The 19504-nt window shown below is 35.9% G+C and overlaps 3 protein-coding genes across 5 annotated transcripts; all 3 read right to left on the bottom strand.

Annotated features, from left to right (window-relative positions):
• Positions 1-753: 753 nt before the first annotated feature.
• Positions 754-5358, bottom strand: LOC104900234 (cinnamoyl-CoA reductase 1). Its single transcript, XM_010687611.3, has 6 exons — positions 5165-5358; positions 4895-5067; positions 3790-3975; positions 2897-3059; positions 1637-1823; positions 754-1087 (listed from the first exon to the last, which is right to left on the bottom strand). Exons 1-6 carry the CDS (start codon positions 5289-5291, stop codon positions 943-945), a joined length of 981 nt encoding a protein of 326 aa, XP_010685913.2. The 5' UTR covers positions 5292-5358; the 3' UTR covers positions 754-942.
• Positions 5359-7370: 2012 nt separating this feature from the next.
• On the bottom strand, positions 7371-11128 carry LOC104900233 (mitochondrial import inner membrane translocase subunit TIM22-4). The gene is made up of 4 exons (XM_010687610.4): positions 10826-11128; positions 9357-9547; positions 9204-9276; positions 7371-7747 (listed from the first exon to the last, which is right to left on the bottom strand). Exons 1-4 carry the CDS (start codon positions 10983-10985, stop codon positions 7662-7664), a joined length of 510 nt encoding a protein of 169 aa, XP_010685912.1. The 5' UTR covers positions 10986-11128; the 3' UTR covers positions 7371-7661.
• A 702-nt stretch (positions 11129-11830) lies between these two features.
• Positions 11831-19241, bottom strand: LOC104900232 (uncharacterized). 3 transcript variants are annotated; one of them, XM_010687608.4, is made up of 7 exons: positions 18879-19241; positions 17518-17638; positions 16374-16862; positions 15033-15254; positions 14862-14934; positions 13295-13405; positions 11831-12725 (listed from the first exon to the last, which is right to left on the bottom strand). In XM_010687608.4, the coding sequence occupies exons 2-7, from the start codon at positions 17632-17634 to the stop codon at positions 12358-12360; spliced, it is 1380 nt and encodes a 459-aa protein (XP_010685910.1). In that variant the 5' UTR covers positions 17635-17638; positions 18879-19241; the 3' UTR covers positions 11831-12357. The 3 variants fall into 3 exon arrangements, with proteins under 3 accessions (XP_010685910.1, XP_010685911.1, XP_048503838.1); XM_010687609.4 differs by having other exon boundaries at positions 13295-13402; positions 18879-19240; XM_048647881.2 differs by lacking the exon at positions 18879-19241 and having other exon boundaries at positions 17518-18299.
• Positions 19242-19504: the final 263 nt, after the last annotated feature.

Below are 19504 nucleotides of genomic sequence, written 5' to 3'. Positions count from 1 at the left end.
GTATAAAGAAGGGAAAGAAGATTCGAACCTGTGATCTATCGTTTACAGCACCTTAATTTTAACCAGTAGGCCTGGACATTCTTGGTTGGCGTTGTAAATATTTAATTGAGCAGTGAAGTATTAATTTTTGGTTTTAGCTTTTAAGCTTAATGGTCACGCATCACTTTATTTAGACGCTGACATGACGTCACATTATATTTTTGCATGACATTGCTCTAAAATATGATCAAAATGCTTATAAAAGATCTCAAACTTGTGACTGTTCACTTCAAATGTCGTATTACTACCACCAAACTAATATATCTTATTTGTAAAAAAAAAAAAATTCAAGGCCAACTATTAATTCCATTAGCCTATGTTTTTAAAATATGAAATTATATATAATGTTGTTACACGAGCTACCATGTATCACTCTATTTCAAATGGTGACATGGAGCCATATTATCTCTTACCTGTCATTTCCTTAAAAAATTGTCAAATGTTTATAAGAGATTTGAAACCTTTAACCACTTAGTTCAAATGTAGGCGAGATTCAATCTCAGATCTTAGGTATCATCCCTATAAAATTTTACCAACTAAGCTAAATGACGTCCACAATTTTATAGTCGTAATGATAGATTACCTTCTATAAATGATAATAGTCGTGTTGTACACTGAATGTAACACGGAAAATAATCCATGGCATCGCTAGACCCAATAGCTAGTGTTTTCTATCCAAATACTATAATGTTTTAGACATTGCTCAAGAGTCGATGTCAAAACCTCATATATTAAGGCCCTAGGACAAGTTATGGTTCAGGCCAAGGTTGCTAAACACTTGATACAACATCATACGCAGTATACAAGAACAACACTTAACAATTAACAGAAGGCTTATTAAGATATATATATAGCTTCTGCCTTCTGATCTGAGCTAGGATGAGAAGTCTTTGTAAAACAATTTCAAGATAGAAATCCTTTGCTCTTTAAGCTCTCAACAGACTCCTTGATTATTTGATCCATTGGTATGAATTGCAGACCTAAATCCATTAGCTTCTTTGATGCATCCTTGGCCCTCAACAGCCCTGGCTGCGTATCTCGTGGCAACCTGTACATAAACATTGAAGGTTGAGGACCAGAATATCAGTTTCATATGATGATACGAGAAACTGGATCATGAGCTTTAGAAACTGCTAGGTTAGACAGGTACAGCTTGAATGAGTTAAAGTATAGATAAAGTTGGCAATCTTTGACACAACATAACTGAAACTGACACAACGCGAACACAAAATTATTGAGAGAATCCCAAAGTCCACATGACACATACAAGGAATCAGCCTGAATGTGATCCGGTTTCATCATTTTGCCATATTCAGCGAGTATCTTAGAGTTCATATAGTTTTTGATATAATTTGTGTACAACCCCAAATCGACAAGGGACCAAAACATAAGCATGAGTTGTTGACCTGAATTTCCAGCTTTAGGTAAAGCTATGAATTGGGTGATCAAATTCAGGGTGCAGAACCAAACCAAAAAGTCAACGAACGATTTTGTTTCTTTATATTAACACGAGCCTAGAAATTTTGTACAATACTTGTCAGACTATTTGAAGACTAAGCTAAACACGTTATTCTTAGAAATATATAGCAGAGGTTACCTTGGCACTTTATATTCTGGAAATAGTTCTGCAACTTTGGCAGCAAAGTCACCGTAATGTGATATAGCTTCCACACACAAGTGTCTTCCAGTAGCAGACTTGTTTTCATATACTAAAATGTGTGCCAGGGCTACATCCTTAACATGTATAATTCCCATAAAGAGATCTCGATAAGTTTCCGTGCAGCCTGCAATTTAGAAATCTTAAGAATAGGATATCTTGAATTGATAGACTTGAAATGCAAGCAGAACTAAATTTTTACTCCAGATTGGTTTTTAAGATTTTGCTAGTATCAGACTAGCAATGTGGAACTAACAGTAATTTCACATTATTTTCCTTCTTTTTCTTGTATGAGCTATGAAGGACGGATGGTAAAGTTTGACATCTGAAAATCTAAGCAACAAAGGCACTACCGCTTAATGAGAATCTTGCCAAAGCAAAATCCAGTGAGGGTATGATGTGTAGACAAACTTAACTGTTCATGAGACAGAAATGAAACCTGTAAAAGACCATCAACAAGAGCACACCAGATACAACTTAACATGGATCATGTCAATGTGTAATGAATTAGCATCACTAAGGTAGATAACAGAATTTGACGGTGAACAAGATAGTAACAAGCATTCGAGAGAGTTTCGCTCCCAAAACTAAACTACTAAATCCTCCAATATTTTCTTCATACATTCTTCTCTCCCTAATCTCCTCTATTTATAATGAATTTGCCTTATTCCGCAAGCTAACATATTAACTAAAGTATCTTACTAAAATACCCCTGCCCCCCCTAGGCTAGTCTATTACACAACGGCATAGTGTAGGAAGGTCAAGATGAATGTTGTTCAAGAAGCATTCAAACCACGATCACGTTTAAACCAATCAATTTTGCAAATATCCTTCTTTTCAGCCAATGACTCACAAATCTAGAGCAAGACACGTGACGACAACCATCTCAGTGAGGATCCTGGCAAAGAAAGGTCTAACAAGGGTAAGTTTACACTACGTAAACCATTCAAGTTGAAGGAAGGTCGTCATTAGAAGATTCTAAACAATATGCACCTCATATAACAATTTAACCAAAATCATGCCGGAGGCATAGATTATTTATGAAGGTCAAGAACAGCATTGCTTACTCGGTGACTGACAAGTTGCTCACATATAATTGCCAAACAGTGATAGAGTTGGTCAAATTTGAAGAAAGGTTGGAAGATATCAAGTTGCTAAATTACATTCAAGAAATGGTAGGCATCTAGCAATAATAATTACCCTGAAGAAGGCGAAGTAGCATTAACATGCTTGCGTTTGGTGTGGGAGGAAGAACTGGCCCCATCACAGTGCCAGGATTGACCACAACCACGTCCAAGTTGTTCTCTTTAGCAAATTCCCAAGCTGCTTTTTCAGCCAATATCTTGGAAAGTGGATACCACAACTAGAATAAGAAGTGCTTGTCAGTTAGCACAATACCGTCAAACCAATTGTAGAAATGTTCTTAAAAGCCAAAAGTAAACATACATCGGAAACTAAGAAATGAAGTATTAGAAGAGACACAGAATAACCAGTTGACTTGAGAAGCAAAATCACCTTAACAGCCTAAAGTACAAAAGACACACTAAAAGCATAACTCATTTCTGGAACTCCTCCGATCCAAAATCAACTTGTAGTGCTTTCACACATAATAGGCATTCCGTTAGATTTGGTCAAAAAATTTGCTTTAGTTTAATAGATTAACTTTGAACATCGCATCAATACAGCAAAATGAGCTTTAATCTTACCTCAATATTAAACAATGAGTTATGACAGACTTATCAAATGAATCGATGTTCTATGTTAAGGCAACCAAATGGTATGCAATGATAATGATAAACACCAAAAGTATACCATAAGCGAAGTAACTCATAATCAAACTTTTCTTGTTCACATTTCACCAACCAACAAAATCAATCAATAACATCAAAATGAACACTTAAATCATTTTGATAATTCTAATCATCAAACTCAAATTATTCATTGAGCCGCCATTACAAGAAATCGCCGTCATCATAAACTCCACATTAGCATCAAAAGAAAAACTAAATCAGCAACTAACTTCTACAAAAAAAAACATCAATTCAAACATTATAAATTCAACAAATGATTCAAATATAAAAAAAGCTAGTTACCCCTTTCTCCTTGCAGTACTCAACATCAGCCCAACAATCCTCTCCTTTAACAACATCAGCAGGCCAATTAGGGCTAGGTGTAATAGCAGAAATAGAAGAAGTCACCACTACGCGTTTTACACCTGCCTCTTTTGCAGCTCTCAATACATTATTCGTCCCTTTTATTGCCGGATCAAGCAATTGACTCTGTTATCACTCAAACTTCTCAGTTCCATGAAAATTCATCAATTTTATAAATTCAAATATCTTTTTTTAAAAAAAAGTATATTCTCCGTCCCAAAATAATACATCCTCTATTTCTTTTTAAGTGCAACATTTTGACTTTTACAGTATTCACACACTTCATTTTGCCAATAGCTTTTGCTAATATATAAAAACACAAATCATCATATAAAAATGTTGTTGAATTTATTTCAATGACTGTTTTCATAATATAACTTTTCATCACTTTTACCAATACATAATTAGAAATATTAATGGTTAAAGTTATACCTTGACTGAGAATATTTGAGGAACCTTTAGGGTTGTCAATCCTCTGAGACATACTAGAATAAAATATTGATATATATGTACTAAATGAAGAGATAATAGATATAAAAATAATGTTTTAATGTATTCCTAGCCAATGAAAATTCAATAATAAGAGGGTTGACAACCCTTATGGTCACTCAATCAAGGAATCAGTACCACTTTATTGTATGTCAAAGCTTTTCGAGAAGAGTGTTACATTTACATCGGAACAAGGGAATATACTCCCCCCATTTCAAAATATAGTTCTTATTTTCCTTTTATTTCACAGTAATTTATGCAAATAGAATCAGATAGTAAAGATTTTTTATTTATTTAAATAAATATTGTATGGAAAAAGATGATTTTAAGAAAGAGAATGGAGAATAATTGGTGAAAGAGCATTAATTGTAACATTTTGGTTGAATAAACAAAAGAAAAAATAAAATTCAAGAAACAAATAAATGATAGGATACAATTTTTCTACACAAATTATGGAAAAATGTGGAACTAGATATGAAAATGACTAACTATATTCCGGGACACCCAAAATGAAAATGAGAACTATATTCTGGGACGGAGGGAGTATAAAAAAGACCTGAGGATCGTGAACTTGATCGACGATACAAGGGGAAGCGAGGTGGAAAACACCGGAGGTGGCGGAAATGGCGGGAACGATAGAATCATATTGAAGAAGATCAATCTGGAACAATCGAAGGCGAGTTTCAGCACCATCTAGGGATTCTAGATGCTTCGTTTCTTGTTCATCATCTGTGACATGACAACAAAAACAAAATTGTTAGTATTAGAAGAAGAAAATGAAGAGTTTATGGAAAAAGTGGTAATAATGTTGAGAAAGAAACGAAGCTAATGTCTTTGACGGTGGCATGAACAGTGTAGCCGCGTGAAAGGAGGAGAGAGACGAGGTAAGAGCCAATGTAGCCGCTACCACCGGTGACGCATACCACTTTCTCGTCTCTTGTTGTTGTCGACATTTTTGGCGTATTGAGTGCAAGGTCTGGTTGTGACTTGTGAGGCTTGTCACCTTTCACCTCATTTTTTACTATGTACTTCCTCCGTGTTTTTATTCTTGCTACATAGAGAAAGTGGGGGTTTTTTTAAGAAATGTAGAGAGAGAAAGTAGGGGACCACCACTTTTTGAATAAAAGACCATTTGTTAAGGAAAAAGTATGAGTATTTTAAAAGAAAAGGTGGGGGACCACCAACTTTTTAATAGTATTTTAAGATTTTTATGGTGAGAAGGAATCCATTTATGGTATGTAGCATCTATTGACATTTCCATTTAAGGGAAATATAGCATCTATAAAAAAACGGAGGAAGTAGTTGGATACCAAGGATGTCTCATGTCTTAGCCTAGTGGTTAAGATTGAGGTGTTGTGAACAATAGGTCGCAGGTTTGAATCATCTTCCCTTTTTTTTGTATTTAAACTGCTTTCGTGGTTCATATGGATTAAAAAAAATAGTAATTGGGATTGACGATCGAGCAAAAAGCTCGTACATTGTTTGAGTTTGACATTTTGTGGTTATTAAAAGTCTTAGGGCGTGTTTGACAATAGTAGATGTGGTGGTAGTTTTTAGCTGTAAGAGTAGTTGTATAAGATATTGATGTTCGGTAAAAGAAGCGGTTTACAAATAACTAGTGAAAAACTGGAACAAAACTTTAGTATATAATTTATGCATCACTAAACGCTACCCCAAAAGCTACACATTGTAGCTTTTGATAAACACTACTAAAACACTACTTGTATTACTAAAAGTTACTTATATTACTACCTTGCCAAATACTATTATTTTTCTAATTAGTGTTTTGACGGAATCAAGATACTAAAAGCTACTTAAAAAGCTTGTTGCTTTGAGGCTATAATTTTATTTGATAAAGGCTTTCAAAAGCCTTCTTTTATACCTCGTTCCACATTGGTCATCGAGATTCAAGAGATCGTTTTCCTTCTTTATATATTTCCTCCGTTTCTTAATAAGTGCAACATAGAGAAAGTGGAAGAGTACCAAGGAATGTAGAGAGAGAAAGCTGGGACCACAATAAAGTAGAGTAATTTAAGTGATGAAACAAAAAGATTGTGGTCCCCTCTTGCTTTTTGGTGGCATATTTGTAATAATATTGAACTTTTTTTTACCATTTTGAGCTTGATTGCACTTATTGTGACTATTCCAAATAAGGAAAATGTTGCACTTATTAAGAAACGAAGGTAGTATATCCTTCTTCATCTAGAAATTAGAGCTGAGCTGAGCTTCTTTTTTAAATAGTTTCCTTTTGAACATCCTCAAGTGTTTAACATACTGATTTGAATAAATCAAAATGGTCATTTATCACTGACCATAATTATAGTTGTGATTTCCACACCTAACAAAGTATAAGCATTATAGATTTTTGTCCTATTTGATCTGATCCCTTCTCCATTTCCTATACGCAGAAAAACTCGCCTCTCTTCTCTCCTTTTTCCTGGATAATGCGTGCTATACTCCAAAGCACTCTTTGTTAGTGATGAGTGGTGACTGGTGACTATGTGTATTGTTGTGTTAACCTTGGTAACCATTGCCTATTACCACCATTGTGGGGTCGTAATTACTTTCAAATCAGTGGTCTCCTACCACAACATAGCCTTGAAATCCTTTTCTTAAGCCATTGCTCTCATTCTGTTTCTAACAAATTTGATATAGTAAAAACATACAAGTGATCCGCACACAGTATAACATGCAATTCCCCATGTAAACCATACACATGTTTCCTGTTTTTCTTCGCCGGTTCGACGTCTTCGTTGAACAATCTCTATGCCCCAATGCACAACCATACTATCTATTGAGCTTTTGGTTCATTCTGTAAAGTGCTGAGGTATTTGATATTGAATCTCAATACCTTCGGACCAGTGGTGAATTACATTGTCAAACTTGACAGATGATAAAAAGAACACAATAGAATGAGTAAAACTTAGTTTTAATCAACAATAGTAAGTTCTAGGCAATAAATTACTCCATATTCTAGCTCAACAAGAATGAAGTGAAAGAAACATAGGGCCTGCAAGCAAGAACCACTCAAGTTTCAAGTAAAACTCATTTAAGTTGTATTAATATAATGTCACAAACAGGTACTTAAGACGATACCTTCAAGCAAAAAAAAAATATGGTATATGCCTAACTGGATATTCTGTAATAGATAAGGGCACAGAGCAAAATTAGGGATTACTTCTGTGAAGTAATGCATTGATGATCCTGAGTTAACAACAATCAGACTAACATGAATATAGAAAATATCAGCAACAACCTAGGCCGTGCATTAGAACTCCAGTAATGCAAGTCTGATGATGATGGCTCAACAAATTGTTGTCGAATCACTCATATCTCTCCATCACTTTCTCAATGATAACTGAAAATGCAGCAAAACCAGCACAACCAACACAAGCTGCTTGAGGACCACCTAAAACATACATCACATGGGTAAGTTTCAAAACAGAAGTAAAAGGATCTCTATCAAAATCGTACTATAAACCAAGGACAACTACAATATCTGGTATCAATTAGTTGATGCAACCAGACCACAGAATTTGAGCATAATTGGTGAGCACAAAAAGATTTCCAGTAAATATATCAATCACAAGGGAAGACATCGCTTGTGAGTGAACAGAGATACTGCTAGTCTGCTAAAATCACCGCCCTCTTCTTCTTTGGATACCTTTTCTTTTACCCCCAACAATCAACTCTTCATATACCTACATGTGGAATCGGTCGATATAATAATGATAAAACATACTTCCTCAGCGTCATAGAAGGCAAAATTTTATCTATATACTAAGTTTGACCTCATTTTTTGATTAATGTATAAAAACAAATGTTAATAAGTAAAAAGATCATTATATTAGCCTACATTTTCAAAATTTCAAACTCTAATAAAACTTATTAATAATTATTAAAGATATAGATGTTCAAATTGGATCCCCCACTGCGAGGTGTGTGCCACCTTACCTCATATTCAAGACTAATAGAGAAGTTAGAGTAGAAGGGGAAAAGGTCCCTGATTGTCTTTAAAAGCAGTGAGTAAAAGATGGAGGTAACCTCAGTGTTTAAAAAAAAAAAAAAGATGGAGGTAGAAAGATTACAAGTAAAAACTAATAGAGAAGGTAGAAAAGGCCACATATCTAAGAAGAGCTAAGAACATAAAAGCCCAACTAGAGTGTGAGACAACTTTTCAATCCTGAGCAACGAACATACAAGAACATACAGCTTAACTCATGAAATCGTAGTAAGCAACTTTCATCCAATTTAAAGTGTTAAAATCATGTATAAGCCACATAGAACAATTATTAATCCAGAAGTCTAGAACCAAGCCCCAAGTTAAAAAAAGCATATAAACAGCACGCATTCACACTCCCTACATTGGGGACGAAGGGTTTAACATTAAGTTATATAACAAAAAACAAGAGCGATTAGCTTCCGTTTGAACTCTGAAAGCTTATATGTCTCGGAATACACAGCACCCAGCCCCAGGTTACTGCCCTAGGCAGGGTCAGAAAGCCGCACAAAAAACTCAGCACTATTAAGTTATGAATAAAGCAAATAACCAAGAACCTCTAAACAATTTTCTGTACTGATTAATTGTCTAGCAACATGACTATTCAAAGTCCTAGTGCATTGTTGAAAGATCTCCTCACAATTCTCAGGTTTCTAAGTTTGTTTCTTGTGTTTATGTTCAGCGTTATTATTGATTGTAAATAATCAATCAATTGAATAGGCCACCGAACTTAACTCCTACTAATATAAATTGATCAAACATGGCAAATAACAATTTATATCAGACAAACACATCCCCTTAAATGCAGCAACAAGCATTAGAAAAGCGAGAGCATGGAAGAAATGAAAAGATTCAGATGTCCAACCTTTTGCTGAAATTGCACCACCAGTCACACATCCGGCAACCACTGTATTTGTGGTGTCGTGTTTCGCCCGAGCCTAAAGTCAAAGCGATAGTTAGTCCCTCAAACCAATTACATGTAGAAGTAATTTGTGATTCTTTGTCAAATGAAAAGTACCTTCTCAATAACACATTCCGCAGCTGAGAAAACTAAGCCCATTAACGCAAATGTCTTGCAATTACTCCAGCTCCTATGACCCATTTGCTTAGCTGTATAAGCAAGTTGCTGCCTGGTTGTCATTGTATCTTGCATGATCGGATTTTCCAACGCCGCAAAAAAGAAACCCATCATCACCCCAAGACCACCTCCTACAAAATTTCCAAATAAAAAGCAGCAATATCAACAAGGGAGCTTAAGACAGAACTCTGAAGCTGTTATGTCACACACTAACAAAAACCTACGAAACCAGTGACTCTCAACAAAAAAAACCAGTAAATCATTTTCAATCTTCACTATCAATCTTCTGTATAGCTTACACATCAGATAATCACATATATACCGAGGCTGCCATTGAGGTGAAAATTTGGCAGGAACGATAACAACAAAAACCGTGTCCATTTATAAGAATAATGTCTTAACGGGATGCTTCTAAGCTCCTAAAGAACACAATGTCCTAAGCATCTACAACCTCTATCCGGCTTTAGACTTTTTCTTTTTGGGGTGAATAAGAACTTTAATAAACTTAAATATCTGTTACAACTTACAACATCATCATAATAGTTCATACAATAACTAAAGGGATGGGCAGCTTTAGATTTTAGGTACCACATTATCGATTCATATACAATCGCAGTAACAATTCCCCATACTGATGAAATTATGCACAAATAATAACTTTCACAACCACATACCATCGTGATCTTAACATAAGACTCCCATTTGAACTGATGCTATATCCAATGGCAATATAATAAAGATCACAAAAACCACTTCCACTACCACATACTCCTACAAGGCTACAACACTACTCAAATCATCATGATCTTAAGACAAGCATCACCATCTCAACAAACATATATCCACATTACCACAATTAAATTACAGCTCATATAATCCTATCGAACATCAAAACCTGACAAATTTGATAGAATTGAATATGGGCCTGAACAACCCAATAAGGTATAGAGTTTGGTCCACTTACAAGCCCAAAGGAGGTTCCACACTAAAACCAATTGGCAACAGTAGAAGTAACTCCTACCTTCTCTACTCTTTCTCCAATATGGAAAAACTCACATGTGCACAACAAACAACGGGTTTTAACATAATAGCATGGGAGTACAAAATGTGATTCAGGAATTTCATCGAACACCTGATAGTAACAACTCAACCCAAATTTAAACTACAAATAACAACCATACAGTCTAAACACAAAAACATAAAACAGTCCCAAAATCATAATGAAATGAAATTCAAAACAACAAAGTTGAAAAAATATATGCATAACCATCAATCACCCAAAAATCTTACCTTCTTAAACTACAAATCATAACACTACCAAATACCAATACAAAACAAATAAAAAACAGTCCCAAAATCATAATGACATGAAATTCAAAACAACAAAGTTGGAAAAAAATACGATATACCCATTACACCACTGACGAGGCTGCGTACTGCACAGTTGTTCCAAATATCTTGGCCACGAATTTCTTCAGGTGTAGGAAGGTGAAATCTTTCTACTTGATTTTGAGGTTTTTCTGCAACATTTTGCGCGTTCGCAGATTCTGCTCCCGAGTCGCTACTCATTGATGTTTTTTAGTTTTTACTCAACTCAGTTCTGAGTCAACTCGGGGTTCATGGAATTCCACAGGAGAAAGAGAGACTTTTTTTGTGTTCTTTTTGAAAGCGAGCGTATAACAGGAAAATGTTGTTTTCTTGGAAGTAAAGACACGGAGGGCGCGCAAGACTAACCCGGCACGATGGGTCCGATCCGAAACCTAGTCGCCGAGGTTCGTATTTGTGTCCGAAAGAAATTGGTGACGCAATGTTAATGACCCGAACCAAAGTTGATTAGCGTAACATAAAAATTAAAATGGGGTAGATGTATAATTAGTTATGATATATTGATTGATAATAGTTTTAAAGGTGATTAGACCTAAATTTTACTCGGCTAAAACTGAAACTAACTGGTATGATTCATTAGTTGATGTAACTCATAAATAATTTGGCAATTTACGTAAAACAATGGCATACTTGTTTGAGAGTATATTGATTATACTTCACTATTTTTTTAATTCAATTGACGCTTTATAGGTTTAGCGCATCAATGTGCCAAAGCTATGCTCGGATTGGATATAGGGTTATATACGTTGCAAACCAACATTACCATGATAAATTATGTGTGCTACTTAGTTTCTGTTGAGTCTATTCCTATCGCTAAAAGAAGTGCCTCTTATAAAACTCGTTTGTTACAATACTTCAGCTCGTTAATCAATTACTGTTCATTCTAGTACAGAAAATTGTCCATTTTGTTAGAAACATTCGTGCTAGATGATGGTGCTAGTTTCTCCATATTGAGGTTAAAATACACCACTTTGTGCACAATCAGTTTTTTCGAAAAGGAAAGGCCACAAGACTTCACCATAATGACATTAGAGAAAATCATAGCTGCTTCCATTACAGCACAATACTTCAAGATTTAACAAGACAGAAAAGAGACATAGAAACTTTTTTTTTTGTTTTGCTTTTGAAGGTAAGACATAAACTACGTAATAAATTACATATGTACTGTTAAGCGCAAAGTGAGCAAGGCTGTGCGCATGATGTTTGGCTTCTTTTCCAGTACGAAAGGAAGTCAGAAGACACCCTCCTTATCCTAATGAATTACCCAACGGATATGGACTATTACGACCCCCAAATCAAGCAAGCTACGACTTCAAATGTAAGTTAGCAATCGAAGTGGCATCACCTTCAACAATAAGTTTCTCCACTCTTGACTCCTTTGCTAAATTGACACAGACACACTGCCATCATCTTAGTCAATGCGGAAGAAGTGAAAACTAATCACGGTGTTGCTACCAGCACTAGAGCTTAGGTGCTTGAGCATCTAAATTCTAAGCCTCTCCAGTCCCCAACTGCACATAAAGATTATCATGCGGCTTTCACCATGACTGATGAATCAGTCATCTGAGCTATAATCAGTAGATTCAGCCAAGATAGGCACAGCAGCACAGCAGAATGATTCTTTATCTTTGACAAGCAGATAGGTCCCATCTGAATTCCACTTCAAATCAACTATCGTGAAATGTGGCAAAGGAATGCTTACACAATATGCACCAGAAGGGGTCCAGATGTACAAATGAGAGCTTCCTGTACAGAAAGCTAGGCGACAAGTTGTTGGATTCCAAACTGCGGCTTTGATAGAGTCCTTTTGCAACAATATAGCAGCAAGTTGAAGGTTCTGCATATCCCATATCCACAGGGTAGTTGGCATGGTATCATCACGTGTGTATATATACTGGCTATCGCTGCTCCAAGCCATGAGACCTACACGACGATTTCTAAATTATTAACTACAGTGAAATTCAGTCATCTATAAATCTCTTTGATCGATTTAACAGGCTCCACTCACCACATAAGCAACCACACAATAAATCTAGACAAACTACCTGTATTTTTTATACCAAGCGCCAAAAACCAAAAAAAAAAAACACAAATTTGCATATTATGATTAGTTAGCTCATATACAAAGATGGTGCAAGAGACGTGATAAAAAGTATTCTACAAGTGGCAGTGTCGAGGCAAGCTCAGGAACTTCCAATTTTCTTTTGTGATACTGACTACATGGATGATGGTTGGTAGACTTTGAACTTTTTACACAGAAATTTGTATGTTTGGCATGTACTTCAAAGTACGTCACCAGGTTAAATTAGGAACCCAAAAATGGTTCATTATGTATGCATGCTATCAGAAGACTTCAGCATTCCATTATACCATAGTACAGTTGCATGGTAATGGAAAACTTCTACCACCTGTTTTAGAAACAATTGCACCTAAAAAAAATATGCATATTCAGTTTTGTCATCCATCTAGGATAGGAAAAACAATGAGCTTACCAATGCCTTGTTTTGGGTTTGGTTTGTCCATGGCAGGCTTCTGAAACGGCAAAGAAATTGGTAACTCCGCCACTTCATACTTAACTCCTATTTGTCTCTCCGACACATCTGCTTCAAGAAAAGGGCTCATCAACTAGATGAAATCATAAATTCATGCTATGCACCAAATACTTCACAAATGTGATTTCCAACACCAATCAGTTCTCCATTGGTCTATAGGTGCTGAATAAAAATCTGATCATCAAAATCAACAATCTGTATAAAGGGGGGAGGAAAAGATCGCATGCATGGAATGCTACAAATAAAGTGCCTATGCAACATGGCTACCTTATCCCAGACATATTACTACCACACGTTTTAAAAAATCAAAACAAGGTCAGAGCTAATTAACGTTGAACAATCAATTTTTAATTTCAATTTGACCTCCCCTCTAATAACCAATGTAGGAGAGTAAAGTTCAGCAATACTGCCTCTCAGGACACACTTTACTTCAGTGCCCAAAATAGCAACAAGCAACATGGCTTGGACTAGTAACTAGAACGTACTTAAAATTTCTAAACCCCAGAATAGAGAGGAAAAAAACCAGAGACGGACAAGGAAATGAAACACAAATGAGAAAACAATCATCATGCTTGTCCAGCAAGTGTCTGAGAAACACAGGTCAAAGTCAAAGAGTCAGTTAGTCTTCTTTCAATAAGGTCTTCAAAGCGTGTATTATTTAGGATCCTAGGTCTGCTTTAAAGTTTCGGGTCCTTCACAAGGCTTCTCTGACTCTCTATCCTGGTAGATGGTATTAGCAAGGGAGGCTAAGCTCCACATAAGGAGTGCCTCCTTGTAAATTGACATTCCATTAGATAGACTGCTTAGCTGATTGTTTTCTCCTTGCAGATTCCAATAGAAGAGGATAGGTGGATATGTCAACGATGATCGTTGTTCACAAAATAGGTGCATTCCTACAAAATGGTAGGGATGAAGAAGTTCAGTTCATATGTCAGGTAGAGGGACCTCCATGACGTTCCTCAAGGCTACAAGTGTATCTAAGCCAAGTCCATCAGCTTACAGAATTTGGTGCACTACTCAGGAATCACATGTATATTAAGGGAGTTCATTTCATTCGCTGAATTTATTAATCACCATAATGTTCCTTGGTAAAGCTCAAAGAAAGATGATAGAGTTCATAATCTCCTTTCTAGAGTGAATCATATCTTTCGACAAACATGAGGCAAGAAGAGTCTCCTAACTACGTTCCGAAGACTTCCTGGTCCTTGCCATAACTTTCCTATCCTCAATTCAATTCTGTTCAATCACATCAACCTTACCCCATAATTAATTGAAAAATGGGGTTCAAACATCCATAAGTTGAAGAATAAAAGGTGGTGAGAAATAAGTGTCCAGCATGAAAAAGAACAGTTGTGGTGTTCTGATTTGATGCACAAGTGAACTTCGTTGAGATACTATGAATATAGTTACTACACAGGCTCTTCTGAACTCCCTCCAAATATACTCTATGCCAAAATCGGAAAATGTCAAAGACGTTCTAAGAACATAACTTAACAAGCAAACTCACCAAAATTGCCGTCATAAGGATCACCACTCAAAGACAACCCTGCAATATCAAGCTGAGGCTGCTCATCTTCCTCCTGACATTTACAGAGATTCAGGTATAATGAGCACCCAAAGGCATTAGCATCCTGACATCTAGAAATTATGGATGGAAATAGAAGGTGAAAGAAACAACCTTGAAGACAACTGCACACGAGGAACCACGAACATTAGGTAAGTGCAAAAATTCAGCAAAGGCTTTCCATGTTAGACGATTTACAACACGCAACATCTGATCATAACTTCCAATAGCAAGAAATTGACCACAAGGAGACCATGAAACACTCTTGACACCCAAAGCACTTTCATATGCTTGATACTTCAATAGACACCGCCCGTCAGGTGTGTAAATCAGGACCTGTACATAGTGAACCATTTAAAAGAACTCACTTAGGCCACCGGAAATTCAACTAGATGGGGAATAATTGAATGCATTGCATGACCTTCAATAACTAGATATCACTAATCCCTTGTGCAATACTCAGCAAAATAAGACATACGCCCTTGCTGATTGTATGAAGTGGTATGACTAGCTAATTGTATAAAAGTGTTTGGTGAATAGCTGAGAGTTAATTGTATCTAGCACATTTGTCCTTTCACCTCAACATGTCCAATCCGCTCTCACCAAAAAGCCCCCCCCCCCCACCAGCTTCTTCAGAATTAGCAATTTTGTCCAAAAAGCTCTTCTGATCCTCTATTTACCAAACACGAACATCAGAGGATTTCATTGTTCAATCTTTCAAAATGGATCAAAACCTCTAATTAAGCCCAATCCTCATTAACCAAGTAACAGTAATTAAAATCCGATAACACACTCGTAATCACTAATCAGGATCCTAAATTTCGTAAGGTGTTGCAATGGAAATAATTGTCACAAACCCCTTTTACGGGAAGGTGGTTGATTTACGCCCTCATATCACAGCCGAAGAAGAGCTCAAAAACTTTTGCAATGCAGTTTTGATGATTTTATGTGAATAGGATTTATGTCTGAGCTACTAATAGTTCACCATATCTTCCCCACACAGACCACCATTTCCAGGGATTGCACAAAAAAAAAGTATAAATTCTGAGCAATTGTTTTCTCAAAATAATATATACAGATTCACACAATGATTACCCAAATGAATCCAACTAAGAACCTTCTCAGATGCTTGTTTTAGTTACATCCCCCATCCCATCCCCATTTTGTTTACAGGTGAAACCCCCCCTTGATTTCTTACCAACAACTCTGACAAAGTACGCTATTTATCATTGCAAACAAAAACTATAATAGTAATAAGAAAGTAAGATGCTAAACCAGAAAGAAAAGAAGCATGACAGTTTTTCATAAAACTCATAAGAAATGTTTTACCAACTGGCAAAATCATATCAGAAAATTTACTTTTGCAAGACTGGGGATTTGAAAATGAGATTGACGGATTATTTGACATCACCTATATCTATCAAAAATAGAGTATGAAATGCAGCATCCAGGTACCTTGTACTCAAGAGGTGAATCCCAGACGACAATAGCACTATCATCAGGTGACCACTCTATATCAGCCAAATCCAATGTGTCAACAGCAAAAACACCCATTATCTCCCATGAATCACAAGACAACAGATTGATATTATCCTTGCAGTCACGTCTTGTGCATACTGCAGCAAACTTGCCATCTTTAGTGAATGAAACTCCCTTGACAGGATGCTTTGGCCATTTCACATGTACACAAGCAGTGTTCAGTAGAGACCAAACTGTCAGCCGTAACTGGAAATCTGAAGTAGTGAGTATGTGACGACTATCAGGGCTCCACCTAGCATAAGCAATACCAGCTGGACCTTCATCTATTTTACACGTCCACTCGGGTTGAGTTATTGACCATACTTGTATAATTGGTCTCTTATAGAGACCACATAGTATGTACTCAGAATCAAGGGCCCACTGAATGTAGCTTATCTTATCTAAGCAAGAATATAACTGCACCACCTGCACAGTAAGAACAATTGGCATGCCATATTTAATAGATAGCGGAGAGTTATGGATATAGATGGAACAATTAGAAGGAAACTCAACTTAGGATTCTTATCTATCCTACAGCAGAAGTTTTAAGATTTTAAAATAAATGAGTGAAGAGATTATTTCTGTCATTATTGCATAGAGTGAGTAAACAAAGGGAAATGTGCCCATAGCATTTTTCCGATTGCTATGAGTGAATGAAATATACTCCCTCCTTGTCATAACATAAGGTTCCAACACTTTTCTAAGTGGAACTCGTACAGGTAAATTCTCTTCAAATAAAAAGATCAAAAAGTATTTTTAAAATGTCATAGTTCTTTTCGGATACGGACCTAACAATACAGTCTTTACAGCTTATAATGATATATGTTGCCAGAGATTAGTGCCTTATTGGTCAAAACAACACATGTGGTAATATCCAAGAAGGAAGATGCTAAATCTCCACAGTGATGACAAGAAAACCTAGTGTGCTATGCATGAAAAGGTTGACCTGGAACCTCATTACTCTAGATTTTACAGTAAATCATTCCATTTCATTTTCGTCAAATATCTCAAATAATTTAAACATCTAAACAATCGTAAGTAGAATAGGGAAACAAATAGCAATTTGACATAGCTATAGCACCTTAAATGATAGAGTGTCACGGACCACCAGACGATAATCAGCTGCAGCAGCAACGTAGCGAGCATTGGGAGAAAAACAACAAGGACCAGTCTGCTTATAAGCATCTGTGAACTCCATGTTTCTGAAATTTTATTTCCAAACAAAAATCTCCAGTAAGGCAGTAAGATATCGAAAGCTCAGCTTATCAGCTAAACAAATCAACAATGCATGTATAATTCATCAAATAGTTTGGAGAGTAACTTTCTCCCTTAAAAAAATATACTTCCAGTAACCAGCAAAATCTTTATGCTTCATATCAGAAGATCAAAAGATCAAGTAACTTTACCTCTTTGAACTAAGTTTACAATCAATCTGTTCCTTTCCTGTAACCATAAACCACTTAATGCTTTTACATGTTGTAACAAACCATATCTTTTTTGCGTCACTTAGACTTCACATAATTAATGACTAGTTGAGATAAGTATTAGTAATTTTGAAAAAGTTCACATAAGTTCCAACCAAATTCAAATGCACGCAATGCGTGCCTCAAGTTACAAAAACATGCACAACAGTGATAGTATAATAACATCAGAATTTAAAACGATAAACCGAAATGAAGGTCATTTAATGTATTGTAAGTCACCAATCTTTTCAAGAGTTGGGTTATAAAGATAAGTTTTGACGCCTTGTAAAATAAACTTCAATAAGTTACTTCCTCCGTTTCAATTTAGTTGTGACACTTTCTATTTTAGTAAGTTTCAATTTATTGTGACACTTCATTTTGGGTAATAACTTCTCTCTATCTCTCTCCTAACACATGAGACCCTTTTATTTTCTTTCTCTATCTCTCTCCTCTCCAAAAATTGCCAAGAGTCCATGATTTGAAAAGTGTCGCAACTAAATTGAAATAGATAAACTAAATTAAATCAAAATAAATTCGATAGAACGGACTCTTAAACCAAAGTTTCCCTACACATTGAGATGAACTTGTATAGTGACAACTTAATTTCAATCCAAACCAACTCCAAAAACTTCGAATACACCTCAAACTTCAAAATCTATTGTTCTTTCCCATGATCAAAACATCCAATATTCAAAATAAATAAAATAAAAATGTCAGTTGATAATTCAAGGAAACACAAAGTTTTTGAATTACTCAATTGAATAATCAGCTTAATTATGGTATATTAATGGTTCAAAACGAAAAATCTGAGCTCATCATGAAAATCAACAAACATAGAAAAAAGGAACATATACAAAATCTTTACACAGAATTTCACACATATAATCCAGAGAAGTAAATGAAAGATAAGCTTAAGAAATTGCCAGAAAACAAAAAAAGAGGAAATCCAGAATTTTAACAAGGAAAATTAGAATATTACAGCAATGAGAATGCGGTGTCGTCGTCTTCTACTTCAGCTAATTCATCGAAATGTGAGCAGATAAGATAAAGTGATTCCTCGTTTGAATCTCTGGAAATTTTGGTTGGAAGAAGAAGAGGAATGTTAGGGTTTTTCGTGAGAACAAAAATGGGGGTGTAGATCTAAACTGCTAACTTAACGAGGAAATTGAAGGAGGGAATGGAGGAGGAGTAGAACTGTAGAAGTGACAGAGAAGATGTGTTTGAATTTTGGTAATTTTTTGAATTTTGGAGATCTTGAGATTTATTACATGCTAAACTTTTGAAAAAATGGATAATAATACCAACTTTTTAGCGTCCGCTTTTAGTACTTCCAACTATGTATTATTCCTCGGTATAATTTCAATTATAAGGAAGGTCCGTCAAAATGCACTCAAATGACTTGTAACATATTAATAAGATGTTTTTATTATTATTATTTTCGATTTCTACTCTCACCAACCCTCTCCCGCATTCCCGCAATCCCTCATCACCACCACTTCAACCACCCTCCCCCCTTCCTCTTCCTCTCCCATTCCCCAAATCCCTCCTCACCAACACTTCAACCACCATCACCCCTTCCTCTTCCTCTCCCATTCCCCCAATCCC

This window comes from Beta vulgaris, chromosome 7 (genome assembly GCF_026745355.1).
Source record: "Beta vulgaris subsp. vulgaris cultivar EL10 chromosome 7, EL10.2, whole genome shotgun sequence".
NCBI classification, from domain to species: Eukaryota; Viridiplantae; Streptophyta; class Magnoliopsida; order Caryophyllales; family Amaranthaceae; genus Beta; species Beta vulgaris.
This window is presented reverse-complemented; position numbering and strand designations above follow the sequence as displayed.

Excerpts from the sequence above, each read along its gene's own strand:
- LOC104900232 (XM_010687608.4), bottom strand. The coding sequence starts at position 17,634 with ATGGAGTTCACAGATGCTTATAAGCAGACTGGTCCTTGTTGTTTTTCT. Across the intron at positions 15,255-16,373 it reads ATTCACCTCTTGAGTACAAG|GTCCTGATTTACACACCTGA; the intron begins GTACCTGGATGC and ends CACTATGTACAG. Across the intron at positions 13,406-14,861 it reads TCCTTATGACGGCAATTTTG|CAGATGTGTCGGAGAGACAA; the intron begins GTGAGTTTGCTT and ends CTTTTCTTGAAG.
- LOC104900234 (XM_010687611.3), bottom strand. The coding sequence starts at position 5,291 with ATGTCGACAACAACAAGAGACGAGAAAGTGGTATGCGTCACCGGTGGT. Across the intron at positions 5,068-5,164 it reads TGCCACCGTCAAAGACATTA|ATGATGAACAAGAAACGAAG; the intron begins GCTTCGTTTCTT and ends GTCATGTCACAG. Across the intron at positions 1,088-1,636 it reads CCAGAATATAAAGTGCCAAG|GTTGCCACGAGATACGCAGC; the intron begins GTAACCTCTGCT and ends GTTTATGTACAG.
- LOC104900233 (XM_010687610.4), bottom strand. The coding sequence starts at position 10,985 with ATGAGTAGCGACTCGGGAGCAGAATCTGCGAACGCGCAAAATGTTGCA. Across the intron at positions 9,548-10,825 it reads CCTCGTCAGTGGTGTAATGG|GAGGTGGTCTTGGGGTGATG; the intron begins GTATATCGTATT and ends GAAATTTTGTAG. Across the intron at positions 7,748-9,203 it reads TGGTGCAATTTCAGCAAAAG|GTGGTCCTCAAGCAGCTTGT; the intron begins GTTGGACATCTG and ends TGTATGTTTTAG.